This window comes from Hemiscyllium ocellatum, chromosome 22 (assembly GCF_020745735.1).
Source record: "Hemiscyllium ocellatum isolate sHemOce1 chromosome 22, sHemOce1.pat.X.cur, whole genome shotgun sequence".
Lineage (NCBI taxonomy): Eukaryota > Metazoa > Chordata > Chondrichthyes > Orectolobiformes > Hemiscylliidae > Hemiscyllium > Hemiscyllium ocellatum.
Window position 1 is genome coordinate 59600590 of NC_083422.1, and position 23442 is coordinate 59624031.

General features: G+C 44.6%; 1 protein-coding gene across 1 annotated transcript in view; it reads left to right on the forward strand.

Annotated features, from left to right (window-relative positions):
• Positions 1 to 23442, forward strand: part of LOC132826396 (VPS10 domain-containing receptor SorCS1-like) — an 815604-nt gene that overhangs the window by 732268 nt on the left and 59894 nt on the right. Inside the window, exons 21-23 of the mRNA XM_060842288.1 lie at positions 6549 to 6682; positions 7993 to 8116; positions 16760 to 16872. Coding sequence (XP_060698271.1) covers positions 6549 to 6682; positions 7993 to 8116; positions 16760 to 16872 — 371 coding nt within the window. The remainder of the gene's footprint in view (positions 1 to 6548; positions 6683 to 7992; positions 8117 to 16759; positions 16873 to 23442) is intronic.

The following is a 23442-nucleotide window of genomic DNA, read 5'->3' on the forward strand; positions in this document are numbered from 1 at the left end:
CCTCCTCCTCTTCACCCCACAGTCTAGGAGCTGTGAGCCAGGCCCAGTCCAAACCTACCTCCAAGTTTAGACTCCACGTCTCTTCTTCCTCAAGGACACGCTGAGAGAACCAGCAGCAGACCCCATCCGTTTCTGGTGCTACTGGTAGTACAGAGCTGGGAGTGGAAGTCCGACTCTGAATCTATCCAGTTTGCTCCAGCAGGGTTTTCTTGCAGGACATACAGTTTCAAGAGGGAGACACTTGGTCATGGTGTGGGAGACAGACAATGGTCACTTCTCCCTAACACCAAGAGTAAAGGGAAAACCTTTTAGAATGGAGGTAAGGAGAAACTTCTTCAGCCAGAGAGTGGGGAATCTATGGAATCCATTGCCGTAAAAGGCTGTGGAGGCCAGGTCATTGAACGTATTTAAGACAGAGATAAATAGGTTCTTGCATATCAATGAAATCAAGGGTTATGGGGAGAAAGTAGGAGAATGGGATTCAGAAACCTATCAACCATGATTGAATGGTGGAGCAGATTCAGTGGGCCGAATGGCCTAATTTCTGCTTCTGTGTCTTCTGGTCTAACCCAACCAGAAAATCCAGCCCAGTCTTTCAGTTTTAAGGCATAAAGAGATAAATACAAAAAATGCATGAATTGTTATCAATTTGCTTTTTAAAAGAATGCCAATATTTTTAGCAGATGGTTTTTCAACAATAAGAGAGTGAGAAATAGATAAAGCAGTCATTCTGGTTATCTCAGCTGCGTTATGTTTAACTTGATTGAAATTTTGAATTTATTTATCTTTTAAGATACAGAGACCAATTGGCTTATTACATTTCTCCCATTTCCTCAGTTATTTTTCTTTTGTGGAATATCTAAACTTTTCCGATATTATTTATTTGCTGAAGTGAATGACTTCACATTTTGAAGCTTTCTGAAGTTAGAGTGAACAAACTAAGCTGGGCTTGATTTGTTATTTAAAGCTTATGATAATCAAAGGAATGGTTTTGTGCCTCATATGAAAAGAATTGGTTCTTCTGTTTTGATGCAAGTTGCTATCTATTTAATTTACTTTCTGTTTGGTTTACTGAAGTCCTGTGTTTAAAGCAGTTAATGTTTACTACCTGAAATACTCAAAGAGGGGAAGCACATTCATGTTTGTGTAATAATCAATTAACTTGAGCAGATATCTCCCATGCAAACTGCGAGATTGTCTGTGTTTCCTTTCCGTCTGACCTGATTCCCACAAAGCCGGGCAGCTTACACACAACAAACAAGTATAGACCATTCCGACCTTTGAATCTGCTGTGTCTTTCAATGGGAACATGGCTGATCGGACTTTAACCTCAACTCGACATTCCTGCATATCCGTTGGTAATCTTTCACCCCCTTGGGAATCAAGAATCGATCTCCTCTTGCTTCGTGACATATACAAATTCTGCATCCACTGCCTCTTCAGGAAGGGAATTCCTCCGAAGAGTAACCCACCCAGACCCATTTCCCTGCCCTATATTTACCCTGACTAATGCTCCTAACACTTTGGGCAATTTAGCACGGCCAATCCACCCTAACCTGCACATCTTTGGATTGTGGGAATAAACCGAAGCATCCAGAGGAAACCCATGCAGACACAGGGAGAATGTGCAAACTGCACATAGACAGTCGCCCGAGGCTGGAATCGAGCCCGCGTCCCTGGCGCTGTGTGGCAGCAGTGCTAACCACTGAGCTGCTGTACCACCCCTCAGGATGCTGCACGTTTCCATTAAGTCACCTGTAACTTTTCTAAACTCCAGAGGATTCAGACCCAGCCTTTCTCGCCTTTCCTCATAAGGCAATCCAATCATTCCAGATCTTAGTCCAAAGAAAAACCTTCTCTGAAATGTTTCCAACACATTAGCATCTTTCTGTAAGTACAGTGACCAGTCCTCTACACTGTACTCCAGACGCAGTCTCACCATTGCCCTGTATAACTGAAATTAAAAATCACACAACACCAGGTTATAGTCCAACAGGTTTATTTGGAAGCATTAGCTCTCAGAGTGCTGCTCCATAACCTCCCTACTCTTGCTGTCAATTCCCCTCACAATAAAGCTGAACATCTATGAGCATTCCTAAATACTTGCTGTACCTGTAGACTAACCTTTTCTGGTTCATGTGCTCGAACATCCAGATCCCTCTACAGCTCACAGCTCTGCAACTTCTCACCATTTAACTAACAAGCTTCTTTTTTTACTCTTTCTGCTAAGATGGACAATTTCACACTATCCCCACATTGTACTCCATTTTCCAAGTCTTTTCCCACTCACTTAGCCTATCGGTATCCCTTTGAGAGCTCCTTATGTCCTCTTCACAGCTCATTTTCCTACCTATCTTTGTGTCATCACCTGATTCTGTTGATAACAGCAGATTTGTTGATGTTCAGTTTAACGGTAGTTGCAGAGTTTGGTTTTTAACCTTGCCCCTCCCTCTACGTTCCCTCCTTCCTTTCACAAAAGCCCTTTGACTCATACTGGGTGGCTTTTGTTTAGATTAGATTTTTTAGATTAGACTTACAGTGTGGAAACAGGCCCTTCGGCCCAACAAGTCCACACCGACCCGCCGAAGCACAACCCATTTACCCCTTACCTAACACTACGGGCAATTTAGCTTGGCCAATTCACCTGACCCGCACATCTTTGTGACTGTGGGAGGAAACCGGAGCACCCGGAGGAAACCCACGCAGACACGGGGAGAACGTGCAAACTCCACACAGTCAGTTGCCTGAGTCGGGAATTGAACCCAGGTCTACAGGCAATATCAACAATTGTCAGATGTCTCACAGATGCAGATTTCCTGCAAGTATTCATCTGATTGCCTTTTGAAATCAATGATTGTCTCTACTTCCACCATCACCATAATTACAAGCTCCTGATCTTTACCATTGTATATTATAGTTAGCACCTGAAAGGGTTAACAGCCAATGTAAGGTATGCTCCACCCATCAGGATATGAAGGGTTAATCTTAGAGAAGCTGACTGAGTTTAACCTAGAAGTGTTGTATGAATAAGAATGGTGCAGTAATAGTAAATACTTATTTTTAAGTTAACCATGGTCTCTCATAGAAGTCTATCATGTATTTCAGGTGTAATATAAGTAACTGTAAAGTAACCCACAACAAACCTATTCTGTTTACCAAGAATAAGCCTAGCTTCTCCCGATGACCTTATGTGGGTATCCTTCCTCACATGGTATCAATAGCTGAGATTAATGCCAATGATAAGGATTGATGGCAATAAATCTACCTGAGGTATTGCAGATGGTCACATGGACATGACCACACCATTTTAAGAATTATTATTCACTGTGTAAATAGAATCTTCCATAAGACATAGGTGCAAAACTTAGGCCATTCAGTCCATCATATCTGCTCTACCATTCAATCACGGCTGATTGGTTTTTTAATCCCATTTTCCCACTTTCGCCCTGTAACCTTTGATCCCCTTGGCAATCAAGAACCTATGTAGTTTGGTTTAAAACAGACCCAATGACCTGGCCTCCACAGCCTTCTGTGGCAGTGAATTCCATAGGTTCCCCACTCTCTGGCTGAAGAAGTTTCTCCTCATCTCTATTCTAAAAGGTTTTCCCTTTACTCTAAGGCAGTGCCCTCGGGTCCTTGTCTTTCCTGCCAAAGGAAACAATTTCCCAACATCCACTCTATCCAGGCCATTCAGTATTCTGTAAATTTCAATTAGATCTGCCCTTATCCTTCTAAACTCCATCTGGTATAATCCCAGAGTCCTCAAATGTTCCTCATATGTTAATCCTTTCATTCCTGGGATCATTGTCGTGAACCTCCTCTGGACCCGCTCCAGTGCCAAAAACATCGTTCCTGAGGTATGGGGCCCAAAACTGCTCCCAATTCCTCACAGCTCCCCACTGCCTTTACCTCAAAACCTTAAACCTGTCTCCCTTAGATTTAGGTACCTGCTGCTCATGGGTAAAGCTTTTTCTTTGTCTAACTGGTCTGGACCTGTTGTGATCTTGTGTAGCTCTCTTTTCATTGCATGATGATCCAGGAATAACAATAAACTGAAAGCGCTTCCTTTCCCAAAGCAACGATGATGAAGACTCAAACTTTCTCAATCACCTCAAGCCAATCCGGACAGTATAAGGCAGTACACAGAAAGCACCTTGCGCAAGAAACCAGTTAGTTATAACAGACAATTACAGAGACTGGCATGGAATAATGGCATGGATTCTGTAAATCCCTTTTTTTAGATTAGAATCAGTCTGAACATTGGGACACAGACAACCTCTCACAGAGCACCTCACACTCTTAATGCATTATCTGGGCCAACATGGCACCTCTTGTTAAAGTTCACTTTAAGAAAGTTCTGGAATTTTCATATGAAAGAACTGAAACCAATATGGTCATTCTAAAAGATGAGAGACGTAACGAACAATCCGGATCTTTTTCACTATATAATTTCAGTTACATCACACTATAAACTTTTGCTATAAATTCTGTGTCCTACAATCTTATTCTCCAAAACTACCTGATGAAGGAGCAGTGCTCTGAAAGCAAGTGCTTCCAAATACACCTGCTGGACTATAACCTGGTGTTGTGTGATTTTTAACTTTGTCCACCCCAGTCCAACAGCGGCATCTCCAAATCATGACATGGAATAAGATAGAGAAGGATAGATAATAGTCAGGGTCCTCCAATGTGTCCTCACAGTCCTTACAGTTGAATGGTATTACTGGTCAACATAAGAATTTGAATTGCATTTGGCTGTGTGGAATTTGTCAGCCTGTGTTGTGCACTGAGCTGGATTGACCTGTGAATTTGATTAAATGTTATTTGATTTTTGTCTCTGACCACCTCTTAATTTTAATCATATTTTGCCAGCAGATTTTGAAAAGGCTTTGAGATGACATTTTTTTTTGTTTGAATTCAGTGGAATAAATCACCAGTTTATTGAGCACACCGTGTGTTTATTATAAAGTGGGGATTGTCGCTTAGTGAATTTGCGCATGGTCTGATATTTCAGTTATTAGGGTTTGAATTCACTCCAAATGAATAGACATGAAAATCTCTTCCCTATAACAACAGGAAACATTCTGGACAAAGTGATTTAGGACTGGTTCAATCTGATGTGAGTTTGTGGCATTAATTCCCCCCTCCCACCGCCGCGATATTTCTCTGGGATGAGTGGGAAATCAGTGCACAACAGAGAAAAGCTGGTGGAATCTCTGCTCCTGCCACAGCCTAAGCAATGCCTATCCATTTTAAGGCAAATGTAATTCCGAAGTAGATAGAACCAGCTGCCACAAGCTATCACCCCGTGGCTTAGTTCCGACTCTGTATTTACAGTTGGCAGAATTGCATTCAGGGTGAACATGTAAGGCATGCCGATATATTTCCAAGTCAGAATGGTGAGTGACTTGGAGGGGAACCTGCAGGGGGTGGTGTCCCCATGTGTCTGCTGCCCTTGTCCTTCTAGATGAAGTTGGTTGTGGATTTGGAAGGTGCTGTCAGAGAATCTTTGGTGAATTTCAGCAGTGCATCTTGTAGGTGGTACACACTGCTGCTACTGAGCATCGGTGTTGCTGCGCAGGGGGGGATTTACTTTCCATCTAAACTTTGTTATTTTTGATATCTGCTCAAACTAAAGCAAAAGCTGAAAACACCAAGCAGCACTGCCAAACCTGGCAAAGAGAATGAGGGGTTAGACTTTCAGGTGTTCCACTTTGACAACTTAGAGTCATAGAATCATACAGCATGGAAACAGATCCCTGGACGCAAATCATCCATACTGATCATGTTTCCAAAACTAAACTTGACCCATTTATCGGTGTCTGGCCCATATCCCCCTAAACCTTTCCTATTTATTTACCGTCCAAATGTCTTTTAAATATTGTAACTGTACCTGCATCTACCACTTCCTCTGGCAAATCATTCGACATATGAACCACCCTCTGTGTGAAAAGGTTGCCCCTCGGGTTCCTTTTAAATCTTTCTCCCCTCACCTTAAAATTATGCCCTCTAGTTTTGAACTTGCCCACCTTAAGGACAGGACTTTTGCTATCCATTTTATCCATGCCCCTCATGATTTTATAAACCTCTATAAGGTCACCCCTCAACCTCCTATGCTCCAGGGAAAAACATCCCAGCTTGTGCAGCCTTTCCTTGTAACTCAAACCCTCCTTTCCTGGGAAATCTTTTCTGCACCCCCTCCAGTTTTATAATATCCTTCCTATAGCAAGGTGACCATAACTGTACACAATACTCCAAAAGTGACCTTACCAACATCCTGTACAACCACAACATGACGTCCTAACTCCTATACTTTTTCTCATCACAGAGACTGGCTGATCTACTTTGAATTCCTGGAAATCTTAACTGTTTCAAATTAATGTCTCTTGGTTCATTAACACAAAATACAACATGCCGATAAAGAGAGCAGTACTCTGATATCTTTTGTTCTCTGCATCACATTGACTTCTGATTGTTGTTGTGAGATTTGGTGTAAAATAAATGAGAGGATATTAAGATATTTTGTCTTCTTACCCAAAATTCCCCAGGTCCTATTGAGCATGTGCACTTGACCTTACCTTATGTTGCAATCACCAATCAGCAAGTGAACATGACAGCGGTGGTGTGGCCCAGTCCCTTTGGCCCTCTTACCTATTTCTGGTGGCTCGGGAACAAGACTGAGGTGAGTGAACTTTACCGTCAGCACACAGTTACCTAGCAACGAGTAAGTAATCAAAACTCACCACCATTGTCAGTTAGCTGAGGAGTTCTTGACCCTATGTGGTCGCTCAGTCATTCAGTATGTTCCAGAATAATTTTGGACATGAGGGAATTGAAGAATATGCTAATTATAGATGAAAGTAGAGCTGCGTTAGCAGATGATTGTGATACTAATGAGTGCTGATGGGTGGGGGGGAGCTGAGGGGAATCCTGAGCCAATGTGCTATGTATTTCATGAACTTGTAATGCTGCGACTTAAACTCTCTGAGGGACATGGACTCAAATGCCAGCACAGAATTTGGAAAAATTCTATTTAATTCAATCAAAAGTCGGGAATAATAATTCAAATCAGTAATGCTGACCATGAAACTATTAGCTTGTCATGAAAGCCCAGCTCGATTCTTCCTTCCCTGCTCTGGTCTATATGTGGTTGACTTTGAAATGATCGAACAGAACACTCGGATGTACCAAAATAACAACAGTTACCGCACCCTAAGAAGTTAGCCGAAGGTCAATTCCAGGGAGGGGGCTATAATTGCTGCAAAGTTCACAACCCTTGAGAGAATAAAATTAACATGAGTTCTCAAAGGCAGAAACGATTACACCATTTTGCAAAATAATTACATAATGAGATATAGAAAGGAAAGAGCAGATGAGATGGAATCAGGACAGACAATACTGAAAGCTGTCATTCAAATTGACCAATGAACTGAACAAATGCTGGAGACTGTTCACCTTTGCTCCACTCCTGCACTGTTTCTTCATTCAGCTGCTTCATTATTTATCCCTAATTCTAACATTCTCAGGCAAAGCATCCTGCTCACTGTGTGTACGAGCACCCAAACCCTCACTGAATGGAACGGACTGGCGGAGCATTTATATCAGGGAGATTTGGAAAGATTCTCGCCATTATTCAATGTGTGTAAATGTATGTGTTGATCTGACATTCAGGCTGGTAACAAAGTGATAAAACCATCTCCACATAAATACGATGTGACAACCAATACATTTTGGCCACCACAGGAAGATTGGATTTTCACAACTTTGCATTTGATGTAGTTCACTAACACGGCGTTCAGTGATAAACTGAGAGAAAAAAGCATGGCAATATTGTATTAGCTACACTAAATGGTTTCCATGAGGATTGTTGGCTTTAATGTATTGTAACATCCACCCTGTTTTGTGTTTCACCAGCATTGACTAGCTTGTGGCATTTTCTTCAATCCCTGTTTTCTCACACTGAGGATTTTTATCTTTATTGGTCTGTTACAGCCCGTCATCACCCTAGAGGAGAACACTTCCTTTGCATTCTCTACAGAGGGAATAAACAGCGTCACGGTGCAGGTATCTGCTGGGAATTCCATTCTGCAAGACATAAAGAGTATAGCTGTATTTGGTGAGAGAAAATCTTACTGTTTTATGTGTACTATTATAGAGAATACAGACCCTTGATCAAGAAATGTTTCTTTAAACAGTTTGACTATTCTTCACTCGATCCTCTGGAATGACCCTCTGGATCCTCTGATCATCGTGGATGATCCTCTGGATCCTCTGATCATCGTGGATGATCCTCTGGATCCTCTGATCATCGTGGATGATCCTCTGGATCCTCTGATCATCGTGGATGATCCTCTGGATCCTCTGATCATCGTGGATGATCCTCTGGATCCTCTGATCATCGTGGATGATCCTCTGGATCCTCTGATCATCGTGGATGATCCTCTGGATCCTCTGATCATCGTGGATGATCCTCTGGATCCTCTGATCATCGTGGATGATCCTCTGGAATGACCTCACTCCTTTTGTTGGTTCAAACATATGAGCAGACCAATGCTTCCCATCGACTCCCTCCACAGTTAGCTCACTTTCTCAGGAGCAAAATAAAACTTGCCAAAGGTAGATTTAGCTCTCAAAGCAGCACAATTGTCAGGCAGGCCAGGAGAGGAACAACGGGTGAAGACTCATTTTATGTAATCATTGAACAATGTTTGGATTTTCTGGTGGTCACTTTAGCAGAGACTGAATCGCCTGCCCAGAGATGGGACAGCAAATTGCATGGAGTGGGTAATGTTACACTGAGAGTGACACAGCATCATTCCTGTCGTTATACCCTCAGCAACGCTGGATATTGCTGACAGCTGCACCAACCAGGGCTCTTTACCATTGCCAGGGAATAACAGCGACCGAAGTAACTTTCAACAGACACAGCTGACAGTTTGATGGAAGGAAAGGGGTGTGCTGTGTTATTTCCTAAATTGCAGAGCTTTCATTGGCAAGGAGAGACAGCTGTCGGGCCTCAGTTGGGAAAGCTGCATGGCCCTTTATGGTGCTGCAGGTGTAAGAATCCATAAGCCCCAGGAGCATTTCCCCTTCACCTCCAGGTTACCTGCTAAACTGAAGCAGCGACATCACCAGGAAGTCTCCCTGGAGCTGGCCAGGGAGCGTTAGCCCAGATATTCCCTGAATGTGGCCAGGGAGCGTTAAACTGGATAATCTCCTGAAGATGGCTAGGCTGTGTTAACCCAGATAATTGCCGAAATGTGGCCGGGCAACGTGACCCAGATAATTCCCTGAATGTGGCCAGGGAGCATAACCCGGATAATTCCCTGAATGTGGCCAGGGAAGTTGAAGCATTTCTTAAGAAGGCCTAGAGGATCCTTAGGTTTATAAATAGAAACATTGAGTATAAAAACAGGCAAATGATGCTACATCTCTACAAACCATTGAGCAGATCACATTTGGAGTTTGTGTTCAGTTCTGGGCACCTTATTTTAGGGTAGATGTTAAAGCCTGGAGCGATATCAAAGGAGATTTATTGGAATGATATCAGGAATGAGGGATTGCAGATGTAAAGAAGGATGAGACAGAATGGGCTTACTCTCCAGGGAGCAGAGAAGATTAAGAGATGTTCAATATAATGAGCAATTTTGACAGGGTAAGGAAGGATATTCTGTTTCCACTAGTTGGTGTGTCAGTAACTAGGGGTTACAATTTCAATATTGTCAGCAATAGAGCTAGAGAGTTGTTGGGATTTGGAATGTGCTGCCTGGGAGAGTGGGTTCCATAGGTTGTTTCAAAAGAGAGCTGGGTATATATTGGAAGGTGATGAATTCAGAGGGCTATGGAGATAGGGCAGGAGAATGGGTCGAGCTTTGTGGCTCTTTCACAATGCAGACACAATGGGTCGAACGGCCTCTTTCTGTACTGGAACATTCTGTGATTATATAAGTTTCAGATCACTTCAATTTATGGAAGTCCAGTCCTGCCACTCTCCTCCCAACAGCCTTTACCATATAGGACAGTGTGCAATAGCAGCAGCAGCATCATGGATACATCACTGGGCTAGTGACCTGTTAATATGAGTTCAAACACCACCACAGCAGCTCGGAAACTGCCTTCAGATAGTTCAGTAAATCTGGAATTGAGAAGTTAGTCTTACGAAGTTAATGGCGACCAGATTGTCACTAAAGCCCATCCATTCCACTAATGCCCTTAGAGAAAGAAATCTCTACCCTCACCTGATCAGACCCAGATGTGACTCCAGACACGTAACAACGCGGTTGATTCATGATGCTTATGGGGTCAGTTTAGCTCAGTTGGCTGGAGAGCTGGTTTGTGATGCAGCATGACACCAACATGTAGGTTCATTTTCCATACTGGTCAAGGTTACCACAAGAATTCGCCTTCCCAACATCTTCCCCTCGTCTGAGACATGGCGACCCTCAGGTTAAACCACCACCAATCATCTCTCTCCCTCTAATGAAAGAGCAGTTCAGTGGTCTGGTAAGATTATGCAACTTCACCTGTTAACTCCTGTTGCAAACATAGCAACAACAAACAGTCAAATGTTATGTTCCAAGGTCTCGATGTGATACCTGATGGTATAGTCATTGACTAAAATGATTTTCAAACAAAAATAGACAGATGATGTTCGAAAATGGCTGCAAGGACCACATGACCTGAGATTGAGGCAAGTCAAGGAGACCAAAGTGGAGGATAACTGAAACTGCACTGAAGCTCCCATCTTATGAATTTAGACAACTGAATCAGGATCAAGAAATTCCCATCTCCTGTTTTAATTCACACGATCGATAAAAATATTGGACATCAGTGTTAGACAGTTTATCTCCAAAGACAATGTAGCCAGGTTTGGAAATCTTTCAGTTGCTGTTTTTGAACAGCAAAGCAAAGAGAAAGAGATATTCATTTGTAATATTTGAATGTGCAGGTTAGGGTGGATTGGCCATGCTAAGTTGCCCCATAGTGTCCAGGAATGTGCATAGCCATGGGAAATGCAAGGTTGCAGTGATGGGACGGGAAGTGGGTGCAGACTCAATGGGTCAAATGGCCTCTATCTGCATCGCAGGAACTCTGTGATGTGATTCTGTGAGAAGAAGATCTGGGAATCTATCTCATACAAAACCAGAAATAGTTGGAGAAGCTCAGCAGGTCTGTCAGCATCTGTGGAGAGAGAAACAGAGTTCACATTTCAAATCCAACGACCTCCTTAGAAGGGTTCTGAGTTTCTCTAGCAACTTGTTTTGGTGTGTTTTGGATCTCTAACATCTGTAGTTCCTTACTTTATGGAAGTTTCTCTCTCCCCCAACAGTTTGTCTGAGTCTCTCTAAAATTGTATATAATACGGAAGCAAATTGGAAACTGAAAGATATTGACAAACTTCACCACTGCATCAAAACACTTCAGGTGAACAATTAAACAACTGCGTGGGTTTCCTCTGGGTGCTCCAGTTTCCTCCCACAGTCCAAAAATGTGCAGATTAGGTGAATTGGCCATGCTACATTGCCCGTAGTGTTAGGTGAAAGGGTAAATGTAGGGGAATGGGTCTGGGTGGGTTGCGCTTCGGTGGCTCAGTATGGACTTGTTTCCACACTGTAAGTAGCCTAAACTGTCCTTTCTTTTAGCTTGTTATATTCTGTTATCATGACCTCTCCCCCCCACCACCAACCCCAATGGGACTGTCTGACCTTCCCAGAATACCACTGTTCTGCCATTCTCACATTCTGATCACTTTATCTGAACTATCAACATCTTTTCTCCACAAGCCCCTGCACCCACTACCCCCTGACACCCAACCTCCCCAACTATAAATCTGCCCCTTCCACACTTCACGTCAGCTCTGTGATCTCACTGTGATCTCCAGCATCTGTGGTTTTCAGTACAGATTCCAGCACCTGCTCTAATTTACTCCTGCATTAAACAACTGTATTCTCAGGTTGAACACCTAATACCTCAAGGACTCTAAGCATTTTTAAGTGAACTGTTTTAAGGAAATGTCACTGGACCTGAAATGTTAAGTCTGATTTATCTGCACACATGCTGACAGGCCAGCTGAGCTTTTCCAGAAATTTCTGGTTTTTATTTATCAAACAACTCAGATAGAAGATTTTGGGGAAAATTAGATAAAATAACTGTAGTTTGAAATATTTTATTCTTTACGGTTCAGTTTGTGCAGTCTGCAGTTTCTCAGCTGAAGCGTAAGGCATTTTCTCCAGAGAAAGGGAGAATGTGGTTTAGAATCATAGAATCCCTCCAGCATGGGAGCAAGCCATTCGGCCCATCGAGTCCACACCAACCCTCTGAAGAGTATCACAGCCAGACCCACCTCCCTACCCTTTCCCTAATCCACCTAGCCAGCACAGCCCTGAACACTATGGGTAATTTAGCATGGCCAATCCACCCTAACCTGCACATCCCTGAACACTATGGGACTATTTCCCATGGCCAATCCACCCTGACCTGCACATCTTTGGACTGTGGGAGGAAACCAGAGCACCCGGAGGAAACCCACGCAGACACAGACACAGGGAGAATGTGCAAACTCCACACAAACAGTCACCTGAGGCTGGAATCGAACGCAGGTTCCTGGTGCTGTGAGGCAGCAGTGCTAACCACTGCCACCCCTAATTGTTTAATATGTCAGTGTGAGGAGATTAATTTTAAATTTGCAGACCAGAAGGTTTGTTTAAAACATCAGAGACATTTTTATGAAACTTAGAGTTCAAGCTCAGTTGTATGATGAACTAAGGAAGAGATTTTTGGATTCTCATGATTGTGAATTGACGGCACAGCGCAGACAATCCCAATGTGTGTTAGACAAGGGAATTCTGTCTGCTGTTTAAGAACTCAGATAGGATGCTGTTAGGCTTAATGGGATTTTATTACATCTTTAAATTTGTATCATATGTCAACAGTTTGGTTAATCTGTTGTTTTGTATAATAAACATAGTTCAAGCCGAACCTAGAGCATTGCGTTATTATATTTCAGGTATGTAACATCTCATTCGAGTCAAAAATAAACTATAATTTATCAAGCCAGATTTCAGTCTGGGATCTGACTTGTTGAGTAATGACATTAGGTGGGATCATTACAACGCTCTCTCTTTTGTAACTTGTGATTCGTGCCTGTGAGAGTGTAATTGATACTGTGTTGTTATTCATTCTCTCTCAGGGTTAATCAATAATAAAATTCATCTTTCTTTCATTCAGGAAAACCTTGCAATTGGTTCTTTAAATTTGAACGGTTCAATGTTTATTTGGTGTCTGTTCAGAACCCCACCAAAGTACTTATGGAGAGATTGAACTTTTAATTCCAACATGCATATTGTTAAGGAAAATAGGACTGCTGTAACCAAAAGCTGACCTTGGATCGAAATTCATTGACAGTGAGACAGTGTTCACTGTGGGCCCAAGGAATGTCACCCCTGCACAGATTCAGGAAAACTTCAAACAGAAAGATTTCAAAGATGGAGCTAACAAAACCCCCCTCAGAAGGATAACACTTACTGGCGAGATATTGGTGTTTCAGCTTTCTAGGAATACCCAAAGAATCAGAGTTAAAAACTGAGTGCAACTCCTGCTGTGCGTGTGTTAGTGGCCTGATGCGATAGGTTGTGCACTATTGTTTGATCAGATTAGATTAGAATACTTACAGTGTGGAAACAGGCCCTTCAGCCCAACCAGTCCACACCGACCCGCCGAAGCGCAACCCACCCATACCCCTACATTTACCCCTTATCTAACACTATGGGCAATTTAACATGGCCAATTCACCTGACCCGCACATCTGTGGACTGTGGGAGGAAACCGGAGCACCCGGAGAAAACCCACGCAAACATGGGGAGAGCGTGCAAACTCGACATGTTCTTTGAGGACAGCTCTTAAACATCCCTACACTGCAAATAAAGAGGAATAATTCTCTCTCTCGCTCTGAGTGCTGTCAGCTACTACCTAAAGGAAACAGGCAAGAATTTAAATTAACTTGCAAAACAAAATTGACTTCTCAGCTCCCAAAATCAATGCTATCCATATCATCCAGTGTAACAGCTATTAGATTATCCAGTGTAACAATGTTCTGTTAATTTCTCTTCCATCATAAACAACTCAGAAATGTTGCATAATTTTTTTAACAGTTTATTTCACCCTCTTCATCCCTATTCTGTGTGTATGCATGTCACATAATTGTTTCTTCTCATGTTTAGTAACTGAGAAGCCACCTGTTTGTTAACTCAAGAGAGCCTGCTCCTTTTAAAGTGTAAATGATTTTGAGCTGGGAGAAAGGATGACTTCCTTTAGAAAGTAACCTTGTTGTGACCAGCTGAAGAAATGGGTGAATAAAGAAGATGGGTCGGTTTGTCACCCCTTTCCAGGGAGATTAGCGGTTTGGGGTATCCCACATGAAACTGTAACAAATTGTGGAACCTCAGCAAAGGGCTAGACCAAACGAGTCTGATCGGATTGCACAATGGCCAATGGCCCTCAAATATCACCAAATAAAACCGAGACATGGGTCACATAGCACTGAAAACTAAATGATTTTTTTATTACCAGTCGTGGTGTCTCAGTGGTTAGCACTGCTGCCTCACAGCACCAGGGACCCGGGTTCATTTCCCACCTCGGGTGACTGTCTGTGTGGAGTTTGCACGTTCTCCCCGTGTCTGTGTGGGTTTACTCCGGGTGCTCCGGTTTCCTCCCACAGTCCAAAAATATGCAGGTTAGGTGAATTGGCCGTGCTAAATTGTCTGTAGTGTTAGGTGTAGGGGAATGGGTCTGGGTGGGTTGCTCTTCAGAGGGTTGGTGTGGGCGTGTTCGGCCGAAGGGCTTGTTTCCACACTATAGGAAATCTAATCTAATCTAATCAAAGGTCCTGGTGCTTTTATACACTACAAGCACAGGGGGGGAATTGCAAGTTTGGGCTCAAGCTAAGCAATTCCATGTACGGTCATATGTGAGTCTCAGCAGGTCATTCTGCAAGAGGACTCGGTAAGATGGAAACTGACACCTTTATACCATTAGGTCAGATGATAATCACATCATCTGCATGTCCCTTTATGATATATCAGACATCTGCTGTGAAACATAACATAATAGTAACAAGTGTGTTAAACAAACATCTCCAAATCTTGTAGCAGCCAAACAAGAGAAAACATCTTTAATGTCCTTCTGAAATGGCTGAGCAAGCTATTCATTTGTATCAGACTGTCGTCTTTGTAACCGTGCGAGCTGTTTCCTCAGCCTCTCATTGTTTTTAGTGAGCAAGGCCCTTTTAAACCTTTGGGGCAATAAAATGGGTCGATATGTTCACAGGCTGCACAGGGATATTTGGCTTGTCTCAACTTCATGTGACTGCACAGCTTAGGGGGAATATTGCTCATCATCAAATGTTTGGGTCCAGCCAACATCCAATATCCCTTGAAAGGTTTTAAAGAAATGAGTATTCGTCTCTGTTCTTTCTCCCGTGATGATGAAATCCTGCACCAGAATGATTCATGTGAAGTCAATCTTCTTCTATAATATCAATGGGAGGTGCTGTGTTTTGGAAAAGCAAATCTTAGCAGGACTTGTACCTTAATGGTAAGGTCCTAGGGTGTGTTGCTGAACAAAGAGACCTTGGAGTGCTCCTTGAAAGTAGAGTTGCAGGTAGATAGGATAATGAAGAAGGTGTTTGGTATGCTTGCCTTTATTGGTCAGAGTACTGAGTACAGGAGTTGGGAGGTCATGTTGTGGCTGTACAGGACATTGGTTAGATCACTGTCGGAATATTGCGTGCAATTCTGGTCTCCTTCCTATCTGAAGGATGTTGTAAAACTTGAAGGAGTTCAGAAAAGATTTGCAAGGATGTTGCCAGGGTTGGAGGATTTGAGCTATAGGGAGAGGTTGAATAGGCTGGTGCTGTTTTTCCTGAAGTGTCGGAGGCTGAGGGGTGACCTTATAGAGGTTTACAAAATCATGAGGGGCATGGATAGGGTAAATAGACAAAGTATTTTCCCCGGGATGGGAGAGTCCAGAATTAGGGAGCATAGATTTAGGGTGAGAAGGGAAAGATTTAAAATGGACCTAAGGGGCAACTTTTTCATGCAGAGGTTGGTGTATGGAATAAGCTGCCAGAGGAAGTGGTGGAGGCTGGTACAATTACAGCATTTTAAAGGCATCTGGATGGGTATATGAATAGGAAGGGTTTAGAGGGATATGGGCCAAGTGCTGGCAAATGGGACTAGATTAGGTTAGGATATCTGCCCAGCATGGACGAGTTGGACCGAAGAGTCTGTTTCTGTACTGTACGTCTGTGTGACTTTGACAAGATCCTATGCTCCAAAATACCCTCCCTAAATCTCTTCACCTCTCTCATCTCCTTTAAGACCCACGTTGAAACCTACCTCTGTAACCCCTGTGCTAACGTCTCCTCCTTCATCCCGGGCAAATGCTTTTCTGATATCGCCCCTCTAAGGCAATTTGGAATGTTTTGCTACTTTGAAGGCTCTGTGGGAATGTACATTGTTGTTGTTGAAGGATGAATGAACTGTGAAACACCACAGCCTGTGATTTGTGAAAAAAATAAACTGGAAAAAAATTGTTGCAGCAACATTTTTCATCAAACAAAGAGAATGGCCTGAAGCAACGTCTGTAAACAAACAGTGAAATTGTTTTCTTGTTTTGTCCAAAACTTTCTGTGATCAAAATCTAACTGAGAGATGAAAGCCAATTTTGTTTCTAACAATGTCCCCTTGGCTTCATCCTGCAGATTCTTATCGCTCTTTGTTATTGTCGTTTACACCAAACTTGGAGGATTACAACCCGGACATTCCCGAATGGAGGCACGATCTCAGTAAGCTCGTCAAAAGAACTCTGCAACAAGTAAGTTGGAAAAGCACCAACACCCTCGAGAGAATGATTTCACCCAGCACACCTTTCTCAGTAACTTCATTACATTTGTGAAGGAAACTCTGTTCACGTTTTATATCCACACAAGTTGCAATGTTGGGTAAGTTTAGCTCCTAGGAGATAACTCCTTGTTTGCACAGAACATGCCCGGTAGCTTGACACCATGACATCAATTAATGAAGATGCCAAATGAAATTTGTCCTTTATTGCGATAGGGAAGTCTTGTTACACCTGAATAGGGTGTTGATGACTCATCTGAAGTATTGTGTACAGTTTTGGTCCCTATATTTGAGAAAGATAATCCTGGCGTTAGAGGTATTTCAACAACTGGACTGGTTTTTGAGATGAAGGTGTTGACTTATAAGGAACAATTAAATGGGTTAGGCCTTTATTCATTAGAGTTTCCGAGATTGAGCAGTGATCTTATTGAAACATACAAGATTCTGAGGGGGCTAAATGTTCACAAGATGTTTCCATCCATGGGGACGTCTTGAATTAGGGGCCAGAGTTACGGAATAAGGAGATGCACGTTTTGTACAGAGGTGAATGCCTTCTCCGAGAGAGAAGTGATTGTCTGGAATTCTCCAACCCGGACATTGTGGAGGCTAGATCACTGAATGTACTTAAAGACGTGGTGGACTTTTGATATATTGGGGAGCTGAGGGCTATGCTGAGCTGGCACATCGAGGCAGATTATCTGTGATCTTGTTGCATATTGAGCAGTCCCTCTTCAGTGCCTGCACAGGCACTGTGCCCCAACTCTTCCGCTGTTACATCGATGACTGCGTCGGTGCAGTGTCCTGCACCCAGGCTGAACTGGAGCAGTTCATCAACTTGGCCCACAACTTCCACCCCGTCCTCAAGTTCACTTAGTTCATTTCAGACACTTCCCTCCCTTTTATTGATCTCTCCATCTTTGGCAAGAGTCTCCAGACTGACATCTAGTACAAACCCACAGACTCCCATAACTACCTGGACCACACCTCCTCTCTCCCAGTATCCTGCAAGAACTCCATCCTGTTCTCCCAATTCCTGCATCTCTGCTGCATCTGCTCAGAGGAGGAGACATTCCACTCGTGAGCATCCCAGATGTCCATCTCTTTTGAACAATGTGCTTTTCCTCCCCCATCATCCAGACAGCCCTCTGCCGCACCTCCCCCATTCCCTGTTCTGCTGCTCTAAACCCCACACCCCCAGCACAATAAAGGCAGAATCCCCCTTGTCCCCCCCCACCATCTCACCAGTCACCACATCCAACGCATCATCCTTAAACACTTCTGCCAAATCCAAACAGACCCCCCTCCACCCCTCTCTGCCTTCTGCAAGGCCCGAAACCTCTGACAGTCCTTGATTTGCGCCACTCTCCCCACCCCGAACTCCCAGGTACCTTCCCCGCAACTGGAAAAGATGCAAAACCTGCCGGTATATCACCCCCTCACCTCCATCCAGGGCCCCGTATAGTCCTTCCAGGTGAGACAGAGGTTCACCTGCCTCTCCTCCAACCTAGTTTACTGTATCAGGTGTTCCCGATGTGGTCTTCTCTACATCGGGGAGATGGAATGTAAACTGAGGGAACGGTTCACCGAGCAGAGGCCAACCGGACCTCCCAGTCAACATCCGTTTTAATTCCCCTTCCCACTCCCTTTCTGACATGACCATCCTTGGCCTCCTCCAAGGAGAGTTTTGTACAGCTGCAACATGACCCCATTGTTGTGGTTCTGTTCGCCGAGCTGGAAGTTTTTGTTGCAAACGTTTTGTCCCCTGGCTAGGTGACATCATCAGTGCTTTGGAGCCTCCTGCAAAGCGCTTCTTTGATGTTTCTTCCCGTATTTATAGTGGTCTGTCCTTGCCGCTTCCGGGTGTCAGTTTCAGCTGTCCGCTGTAGTGGTTGGTATATTGGGTCCAGGTCGATGTGTTTGTTGATGGAGCTTGTGGATGAATGCCATGCCTCTAGGAATTCCCTGGCTGTTCTCTGTCTGGCTTGCCCTATGATAGTAGTGTTTTCCCAGTCGAATTCATGTTGCTTGTTGTCTGCGTGTGTGGCTACTAGGGATAGCTGGTCGTGTCGTTTCGTGGCTAGTTGATGTTCATGTATGTGGATTGTTAGCTGTCTTCCTGTTTGTCCTATATAGTGTTTTGTGCAGTCCTTGCATGGTATTTTGTAAACTACATTAGTTTTGCTCATGTTGGGTATCGGATCCTTTGTTCTAGAGAGTTGTCTGAGCGTGGCTGTTGGTTTGTGTGCCATTATGAGTGCTAAGGGTCGCAGTAGTCTGGCTGTCAGTTCTGAAACGCTCCTGATGTATGGTATTGTGGCTAGTCCTTTTGGTTGTGGCATGTCCTCGTTCCGTGGTCTATCTCTTAGGCATCTGTTGATAAAGTTGCGCGGGTATCCGTTTTTGGCGAATACCTTGTATAGGTGTTCCTCTTCCTCTTTTCACAGTTCTGGTGTACTGCAGTGTGTTGTGGCCCTTTTGAACAGTGTCCTGATGCAGCTTCGTTTGTGTGTGTTGGGGTGGTTACTTTCATAGTTTAGGACTTGGTCTGTGTGTGTTGTTTTCCTGTGTACCTTGTGGTGAATTCTCTGTTCGGTGTTCTCTGTACTATCACGTCTAGGAATGGGAGTTGGCTATCCTTTTCTTCTTCTCTCGTGAATCGGATTCCTGTGAGTGTGGCGTTGATGATCCGGTGTGTATTTTCTATTTCCGTGTTTTTGATGATTACAAACGTGTCATCGACATATCTGACCCAGAGTTTGGGTTGAATTTGTGGTAGGACTGTTTGTTCTAACCTTTGCATAACTGCCTCTGCTATGAGTCCCGAGATTGGTGATCCCATGGGTGTTCCGTTGATTTGTTCGTATATCTGGTTGTTGAATGTAAAGTGTGTAGTGAGGCACAAGTCCAGTAGTTTAAGTATGCCGTCTTTGTTGATAGGTTCCGCCTCCTGTTTTCTGTTCTGTATGTCCAGTAGGTTGGCTATTGTTTCTCTAGCTAGGGTTTTGTCAATCGAAGTGAACAGTGCCGTTCCGTCGAATGAGATCATGGTTTCTTCTTTGTCTATGTGTGTATTCCTGATGACGTCCAAGAATTCCTGTGTTGATTGTATGGAGTGTTTGCATCCGCTGACCAGGTGTTTCAGTTTCTGTTGAAGTTCTTTGGCCAGTTTGTATGATGGTGTTCCTGGTAGTGATACTATGACCCCATGGCTCCAAACCTCAGTCCCTTTATCAATAAAAGCTAACACACCTTCTTAACAACCCTATCAACCTGGGTGGCAACTTTCAGGGATCTATGTACCCGGACGCCGAGATCTCTCTGCTCATCCACACGACCAACATTCTTACCATTAGCCCAATACTCTTTATACCCGTTGCTACTTCCAAAGTGAATCACCTCAAACTTGTCTGCATAAAACTCCATTTGGCACCTCTCAGCCCAGCTCTGCAGCTTATCGATGTCCCTCCGTAACCTGCAATATCCTTCGGCACTATCCACAACTCCACCAACTTTAGTGTCATCTGCGAAGTTACTAACCCATCCTTCTACACCCTCATCCAAGTCATTTATAAAAATGACAAACAGCAGTGACCCCAAAACAGCTCCTTGCGGTACCCCACTAGTAACTGAACCCAGGACGAACATTTCCCATCAACTACCACCCTCTGTCTTCTTTCAGTTGGCTAATTTCTGATCCAAACCACTACATCACCCTAAATCCCATACTTCTGAAAGATCTGATATACAGTCAAGTAGTTCTTTGTAGTATTGTTACTTTGTAGTTTATTGATTTGTTTAATCTTGGCGAGTATCAGAGGCTGAATCTTATAGAGCTCTGTTTGCTGTTGGCGATGTCCAGCCAGGCTTTTCTAAAGATTGAGAGCAAATTGTTGCATTTTCAAGCATCATTCCAGGCATTGAGATGAGATTGTCATGAGAGAGCAGGGAAATGCTATTGAAGGGGATCATTGTTGTTGAGTTTCTCGTTGACTGCATATCTCACCTCATGAATATACACTGTCCTGTCTTACCACCCACTGGGAAGAAACACCATGTTGATATGTCTGAGAGAACTTCAACTTGTTCCTTCAGGCCGCCATCTTGATTACCTGGCATCAACATCTCAGGGCACACTCCAGGTGAGTCCCATCCTCGCTCCCCTTCCCCCGCCTCCTTTCTTTGCCTGCTGGCATCCATCGTGTACCAGCCCGTCTGCATCATTATGGCACATCTCCCATCCACATACAATATGCTCAGTTGGCTAATTTGGCTCGACAGCTGGTTTGCAATGCAGACTAACACTAACAACATGGGTTCAATTCCTGCCCCACCAGCTGAGGTAAATATGAAGGACTGTCCTCTCCACTTGGTCCACTGAGATGTAGTGACCCTCGGATCAAACCACCACCAATCATTTCTCTCCAATGAGAGAGAGCATTGCTAGAGTCTGAGAGGACTATGGTGACCTTCCTTCTGAACTTTAATGTGGATCCTGAAGCAGATCAGCAACAAAATATTGCAAAGACATTTCACAGGCAGACAGTATCTCAGGGTGACCCTCTCACTCTCTCACTGCCTGCTCACCGTGATTATACCTGAAAGCTCATTGGGTCTTCGCTGTGCCATGTCCTCAGGGTATTCTCCCTCAGCCACGGCAGCGAGGCTCATGGGAACCCTGTACTTTACTGTCTTGTTGCTTATGTCAGGTCGCTGGTCATGGTTGTCAGAATTCCTCAGGCAAGTCCAGGCGAATTACTATACTGATTAGGTTTTACATATTGGAAAGTATACCTCCTCAATCATTATCCTAATCCTCTCTGCAACCAGTCTGGTTTTGTTTAGGTTTTTATTTTCTGTTTGTACTGTTTGCACGAACAACAAGCGAGCAGGAGGGAAGTGACAAAGGTATTGGATTGAATTGAATTTATTGTCACATGTACCGAGGCACAGTGAAAAGCTTTGTCTTGCGAGCTATACAGGCAGATCACAGAGTTAACTCGCATAGATAAGTAAATAATAGGTAAACAGCAGCAAAAACAAAAACACAGGTACAGACGAATGTGAAGAGTTTGTGAGTCCATTCAGTATTCTAACAACAGTCGGGTAGGAACTGTTATGAAACCGGCTGGTGCGTGTGTTCAGGCTTCTGTACCTTCTCCCCGATGGTAGAGGTTGTAGATAAACACAATAAGGTGGGGATGGATCTTTGAGAATGCTGGTAGCCTTTCCTTGACAGTGGACTTGGTAGATGGATTCTATAGATGGGAGGTTGGCTTTAGTGATTGTCCAGATTGTATCAGTAGGGAGTGTGTCGGCAGGGAGTGTGTCGGCAGGGAGTGTGTTTTCAGGGAGTGTCGGCAGGGAGTGTGTCAGGAGGGAGTGTGTCAGTAGGGAGTGTGTCAGTAGGGAGGGTGTCAGTAGGGGGTGTGTTGGCAGGGAGTGTCTCGGCAGGGAGTGTATCGGGAGGGCGTGTGTCAGTAGGGAGTGTGTCAGCAGGGGAGTGTGTCGGGAGGGAGGGTGTCAACAGGGAGGGTGTCGGGAGGGAGTGTGTCGGCAGGGAGTGTGTCGGCAGGGAGTGTGTCAGATAGGGAGTGTGTCAGCAGAGAGTGTGTCGGGAGGGAGTGTGTCTGGAGGGAGTGTGTCGGGAGGGAGTGTGTCTGGAGGGAGTGTGTCGGCAGGGAGTGTGTCGGCAGGGAGTGTGTCAGCAGAGAGTGTATCAGCAGGGAGTGTGTCAGCAGGGAGTGTGTCAGCAGGGGGTGTGTCGGCAGGGAGTGTGTCGGCAGGGAGTGTGTTGGGAGGGAGTGTGTCGGCAGGGAGTGTGTCGGCAGAGTGTGTAGGCAGGGAGTGTGTCAGCAGGGAGTGTTTCAGGAGGGAGTGTGTCAGAAGGGAGTGTGTCGGCAGGGAGTGTGTCAGCAGGGAGTGTGTCGGCAGGGAGTGTGTCGGGAGGGAGTGTGTCAGGAGGGAGTGTGTCGGGAGGGAGTGTGTCGTCAGGGAGTGTGTCGTCAGGGAGTGTGTCGGGAGGGAGTGTGCCGGGAGGGAGTGTGTCGGGAGGGAGCGTGTCGGGAGGGAGCGTGTCGGGAGGCAGTGTGTCGGGAGGGAGTGTGTCGGCAGGGAGTGTGTCGGGAGGGAGTGTGTCGGGAGGGAGTGTGTCGGCAGGGGGTGTGTCGGCAGGGAGTGTGTCGGCAGGGGGTGTGTCGGCAGGGGGTGTGTCGGCAGGGAGTGTGTCAACAGGGAGTGTGTCGGCAGGGTGTGTGTCAGCAGGGAGTGTGTCGGCAGGGAGTGTGTCGGGAGGGAGTGTATCAGCAGGGTGTGTCGGGAGGGAGTGTGTCAGGAGGGAGTGTGTCGGCAGGGAGTGTGTCAGCAGGGAGGGTGTCGGCAGGGGGTGTGTCGACAGCGAGTGTGTCGTCAGGGAGTGTGTCGTCAGGGAGTGTGTCGTCAGGGAGTGTGTCGGGAGGGAGTGTGTCAGCAGGGAGTGTGTAGGCAGGGAATATATCGTCAGTGTAAAAACCATTAGATTAATGGCGTGGGGGCCTTCAGTGGTCGA